Raw genomic sequence first — 6,248 nt, 5'->3', positions numbered from 1 at the left:
ACCGACTCCGCAGGGTTGTTGCAAGATGCAATGGAGGAAAGGTGTGTGCTGCCCGCAACGCCCTGGTGGACGGGTGGCTTGTTCCGTATAGGGCTAGCCAGCACCAACCCCTTGAAACGAGGTCTTGCAGAAGGCACTGGGGGGCAACTCACCCTGCCCATTCCTTCCAATCGCAGCTGTCCTTGTGGAGAAAGTTTGCCATCAGAGTTTGCAGAGGAGAATTTGGGGACAGGAGAGAGCAAACCAGCATCTCATCATTCAAACATAATCTAGTTGTCTTTACCTCTTTTACTGTTCTTATTGCAGTATTTAATGCGTGAATTATTAAACTACCTTTCGGTATATCTTTTGGTATAGTTAAAATGGTCATTAGGACATAGAACCTGTTGTTAATTTATTTGAATCCCACCACTGCCTTTAGTGGCATAACAAAAAGAGATATACAGAGACTTGCCAACCAAACAACAATCAGATACGTCTGCTCAAAACATAAAAGGCTAAGCTAAGATTAAGATCACAATAAAACCTGCTTAGAATAATTTTTGGCAATTTCAGCCAAGAATCTGGCAACAGCTTTTGTGATATCAATTTATGTTATCATTTAATAGGAAATGGCAATCCATCCTACAGTAAGGAAAGACAATCGAACAGAACCTTCTGGAGATTAGTATACAGTTGGCAGTTCAATAAAATACACTGATGGAATTCGGCGAGGTCAACCCGCAGTGGCTAAAACCCATGTGCCATCAGGAGGACCATCAGTGGGACCAGGACACTAGAAGCCCTCCCATTGTTGCCCCCCTCCCCAAGCACCAAGAATACAGAGCATCACTTGCCCCAGACAGAGAGTTCCATCTATACCCTGTGGCAAATGGCCACTGATGGACCTCTGCTCCAGATGTTGCTGCTGCTGGTGATGATGACGACAACGAAGGGGATAACTATGACAATGACAACAGTGAGGATGATTTTCACTTATATTCCCACTTACTCACTGGGAACCAAAGCAAATTACAAGAATAAGGAAAGGAGCTGGGAATGTTTAGCCTGGAGAGGAGGCGGCTGAGAGGTGATATGATGACCATCTTCAAGTACTTGAAGGGCTGTCATCTAGAGGATGGGGTGGAATTGTTTTCCATCACCCCAGAAGCTTGGACCAGAACCAATGGGTTGAAATTAAATCAAAAGAGTTTCTGGCTCAACATTAGGAAGAACTTCCTGACAGTTAGAGTGATTCCTCAGTGGAACAGGCTTCCTTGGGAGGTGGTGGGCTCTCCATCCTTGGAGGTTTTTAAACAGAGGCTAGATGGCCATCTGACAGCAATGAAGATCCTGTGATTTGGGGGAGGTCTTTGTGAGTTTCCTGCATTGTGCGGGGGGTTGGACTAGATGACTCTGGAGGTCCCTTCCAACTCTATGATTCTATGCATACCTTTTAAATGCCCTCCCTCAATTTGGAAATAATGAAGGATGGGGCACCTTCTTTTGGGGTTCATAGAATTGGATCCCCTGGTCCACTCTTTTTGAAACCTGGGGAGTGTTTTCAGGAGAGATACCAGATGCTATGCTGAAAATTTGGTGCGTCTACCTCAAATAACAGCCCCTCCCCAGAGCCTCAGATACCCACAGATCAATTCTTCATTATATTCTGTGGAAATCTGAGTATAATGATACTAAATTTGGAGGGGTTGCAAATACAGTAGAAGACAGAAACAGGATACAGGATGGACTTGACCCCAAGGTCGGAAACGACTGGTGCTTGCACAGGCTGATCCCACATTGAGCAGGGGGTTGGACTCGATGGCCCACTGGCTGCCGGTTATGTACCGTGTTCGCTATAAGGTGCTGGTTATTACCTTTAAAGCCCTATATGGCCGAGGACCTGCCTACCTTAGGGACCGCCTCTCCCCATATGTCCCCCAGAGAGCACTGAGATCTAGCTCTCAAAATCTTTTAAAAATCCCTGGGCCGAGAGAAGCTAGACTGAAGACAACCAGGGAGCAAGCTTTTTCAGCAATGGCCCCTCGATGGTGGAATCAACTTCCAGAGACGATGCGAGCCCTGCGGGACCTGAATCAGTTCCGCAGGGCTTGCAAAACTTTTCTCTTCCAGCTTGCTTTTAAGATAGAACCTGGCTAAATTGAAATTGGAACTGACCTGTAACCATCTAGCCATCTTATGTATGACTGTGACCTATAGCTCCTTATAGTACCTGTTTTATCTATTTTAATTAATTTATGTAATTGAATTGTATTTTAAAATTCTTGTTTGCACTGTATTTTATCTAAATCATGGTTTCCATGTCTGTGAGCCGCCCTGAGCCTGCCTTTGGCGGGGGAGGGCGGGATATAAAAAATAAACTTACTTACTTACTTACTTCCAACCCTATGCTTCTGTGATCCTATGAAACAGAATGATTCTGGACTTCGGGCTCTGCACTGGCTGCCAATATCTCACCGAGTTCGATACAAGGTGCTGGCCATTACCTTTAAAGCCCTATATGGCCTAGGACCTGCCTACCTGAGGGACCGTCTCTTCCCACACGTTCCCCAGCGAGCACTAAGATCAGGAACCCAAAACCTCCTGGTTGTCCCCGAGCCAAAGGAAGCCCGCTTGAAAGTTACAAGAGACCGGGCCTTCTCCGTAATGGCTCCATCTTGGTGGAACCAGCTGCCGGAAGAGGTAAGGGCCCTGCGGGATCTTACCCAATTCCGCAGGGCCTGTAAGACATCCCTCTTCCGGCTGGCCCACAACTAATCGGCACTGAGCACTGAGTACTGAGTACTGAACTTCGAATACTGAACATCAAATACTGAACTTGTAACCGATGAGTGTAGCTGATTTTAATGTGTATGTATATAACAAATGTTTAGATTTTTAACTGTAAATTGTGTAATGTTAATTTTAATGCTTAATCTTAGATTTTATGTTAGTTTTATATGTTGTAAGCCGCCCTGAGCCACCTAGTGGGAAGGGCGGGATATAAATCCTAGATAGATAGATAGATAGATAGATAGATAGATAGATAGATAGATAGATAGATAGATAGATAGATAGATAGATAGATAGATAGATAGATAGATAGATAGATAGATGAATGAATGAATGAATGAATGAATGAATGAATGAATGAATGAATGAATGAATGAATGAATGAATGAATGAATGATGGACTAGGAGAACCATTGTCTGACACAGCAAAGATCCTTTTATTATCTTAGGTGAAAAGGACAACCGCAGAGCCAAGATTACGTCGCAGAGAAAGCTTCATTAGCATTGAAAACAAAGTGAATCATTTTCCATTGCAGGGACTTTAAAATAGGCAAAGCACAGACTGACATACAGAACTTCCTCTATATATATATATATATATATATATATATATATATATATATATATATATATATATATATATATATATATATATATATTTAAAAAAAAGGGAGCGATCAAGAGCAGAAACTAGTCGATGTTCATGGAATAACCTCAACTTTCACACTTAGAAGAGATACGGGAAAGAGATATCTGGGTCAATTTTTTGAGGAGAGCGATAGCCTTTAATCTCCAATGGACTTTCTCTAGGAGAAAGGACGCTCGATGAAATTATGCCTGTGTAATCTTCAGTGTGTCCCTCGGACATTCCTCCCCATGTAAACAGGGACTGAGAATTTAGAGAGGGGCAGATTCGTCTATTGTGCCGTGGATGTCTTGACCATTCTTCTTGGACTTTTCAAATGCAAGGGGAGAAGCTGCCCCTCCGCCTCGGGATGAGACTGCCTCTGCGCCATGGGATGAGACTGCCTCTGCGGCCCCAGGAGCTCCCCAATTGGCCTCCGATAGACCCAAAACTACCTGTAGAAACCACTCTGCCAGGCCCACCATAACTAACAGCGCACGGAGTGTTGCCTCCCACAGCAACTGGTTGACCGGTAGCAGAGAGGATGGGTCCTGGGAGGGTCATGACCACGGGAGGTGGCTGGATCAAGACTTCTGCAGGTGGGATCTGGTTGATGCAGGAAGGCTCGACTCCAGAAAGAACGCCCAGGCTAGCAGAGGGTACCCCGGTGTTATGAGCGAAGCTTGACGATCCGAAGCCGATGGCTGGAGCAGAGGCAGCGGAGGGAATGGCGAAGCCGGGGGTCCCGTGTAATCCTCCCCAGCCCAAAGTGTGGAAGCCTGGTGATCCAAAACCAACAGCTGGAGCAGAGGCACAGGATGGAATGGCAAACGATGGTCCGCAGTAAGACATGGTTGAGTGGTGGAGGTTGAATCTGCGAGAGTGCAAGAAAGCAGACAATAAAATGGTGAAGATAGTTCCCCTGTGCAAGAAGAAGAAGAAGATATTCATAGAATCATAGAGTTGGAAGGGAACTTCAGGGTTCTCTAGTCCAACCTCCCTGCACAATGCAGGAAACTCACAAACACCTCCCCCTAAATTCACAGGATCCTCATTGCTGTCAGAAGGCCATCTAGCCTCTGTTGAAAAACCTCCAAGCAAGGAGGGCCCACCATTTCCTGAGGAAGCCTGTTCCACTGAGGAACTGCTCTAACCGTCAGGAAGTTCTCCCTAATGTTCATAGAATAGAATCCTAGAGTTGGAAGGGACCTCCAGGGTCATCTAGTCCAACCCCCTGCACAACGCAGGAAACGCACAAAAACCTCCCCCTAAATTCACAGGATCCTCATTGCTGTCAGATGGCCATCCAGCCTCTGTTGAAAACCCTCCAAGGAAGGAGAGCCTACCACCTCCCGAGGAAGTCTGTTCCACTGAGGAATCACTCTAGTGGTCAGGAAGTTCTTCCTAATGTTGAGCCGGAAACTCTTTTGATTTAATTTCAACCCATTGGTTCTGGTCCTACCTTCCAGGGCCACAGAAAACAATTCCACACCCTCCTCTAGATGACAGCCCTTCAAGTACTTGAAGATGGTGATCATATCACCTCTCAGCTGCCTCCTCTCCAGGCTAAACATCTCGAACTACTTCAACCTTTCCTTATAGGACTTGGTTTTCAGACCCCTCACCATCTTTGTTGCCCTCCTCTGGACCCGTTCCAGCTTGTCTATATCCTTCTTAAAATGTGGTGCCCAAAACTGAACACAATACTCTAGGTGAGGTCTTACCAGAGCAGAGTAAAGCGATTCCATCACTTCATTTGATCTGGACACTATACTTCTGTTGATACAGCCCAAATTGGATTTCTATCCTGCCCGATATTCTGAATCCCACCCTATACTCTGAATCTCAGGGTGGTTTCACACTAGAGATTTGACCCAACCTAGGAACACCCCCTATTCAAAGGCGTACGTTCACACAAGCACATCTGCCCTCCAAACGCACCCTATTCTCAGCCCGTTCCCAGATGCCTCCTATCCTCATTTAAAAGCTACCTGAATTCTTCCAGTAGCACCCCCCTGAATCAATGATGGGTCGTATCATTGGCTGCTGTCTAAATGTCCCAGAGTGACTCATTAGCGAAGAGTTGCGTGATCACGCCAAGCCATTTCCAGCACAGTCAGGGTGTTTGTTTGTTTTTTTAACCTAGCTCCTCTCCAGGGTGAGCTTGTGCACTTCTCGGCATGAGCACACACACAGGGGTCCTTCACACTACCCTTTCTGCAGTGGAGCCAGAGGCGTCACTAGGGTGGGTTGCACCCTGGGGTGTAACTGATTCAAGTCATCCCCCCCCCAGAGCGGGCGGATGTGCCCCGGTCGGTAGGCACCGCGAAGCCCCCTTCCCTTCACAGGCCCGCCAGCACCCGGGAGGAGCCGCCCGCCAGCCAACCACCATGCGTCAGGCCTTGACTCAGCCGCGTCCCAGTGCCATCCCCCTCTCCTCCGACTCCATGGTTGAGTCACTGCTCCAGGCGCGGGCTCCGGGCAGGCAACAACTAGAGGCGGCCGTCGACGCTTGTGCAAGGCGGAGAGGGGGGCCAATGAGAATGCTCTGGGGGAGGGCCGATGGCCCCCTTGGCCCCGCCCCAGTGACGCCGCTGAGTGGAGCCATGCCAGCCGTCTGAAGGCGGAAGCACAGATGGCTGCCAGATGATGCCACTTCAACGGCAGCTGTCTGATCCCCCTAAAACGGACCTGTCAGAATCGGGATACTATCATGTCAGAATTTTTCCACCTCGGGATACTATCATGTCAGTTTCGCAGTCTGAAACCACCCTCAGAGTCTCAGAGTTGTCACAATCTCCTTTACCTCCCCCCCCACAACAGACACCCTGAGAGAACCCTTACAGCCCTT

At 47.4% G+C, this 6,248-nt stretch overlaps 1 protein-coding gene across 1 annotated transcript; it reads right to left on the bottom strand.

Moving 5' to 3' along the window:
* Window positions 1–3,730: 3,730 nt before the first annotated feature.
* LOC132584392 (feather keratin 4-like) lies at window positions 3,731–4,249 on the bottom strand. The gene has a single exon (XM_060256296.1). It carries the CDS (start codon window positions 4,247–4,249, stop codon window positions 3,731–3,733), a length of 519 nt encoding a protein of 172 aa, XP_060112279.1.
* Between the last annotated feature and the right edge of the window lie 1,999 nt (window positions 4,250–6,248).

Source organism: Heteronotia binoei, chromosome 1 (genome assembly GCF_032191835.1).
Source record: "Heteronotia binoei isolate CCM8104 ecotype False Entrance Well chromosome 1, APGP_CSIRO_Hbin_v1, whole genome shotgun sequence".
NCBI classification, from domain to species: domain Eukaryota; kingdom Metazoa; phylum Chordata; class Lepidosauria; order Squamata; family Gekkonidae; genus Heteronotia; species Heteronotia binoei.
This window is presented reverse-complemented; position numbering and strand designations above follow the sequence as displayed.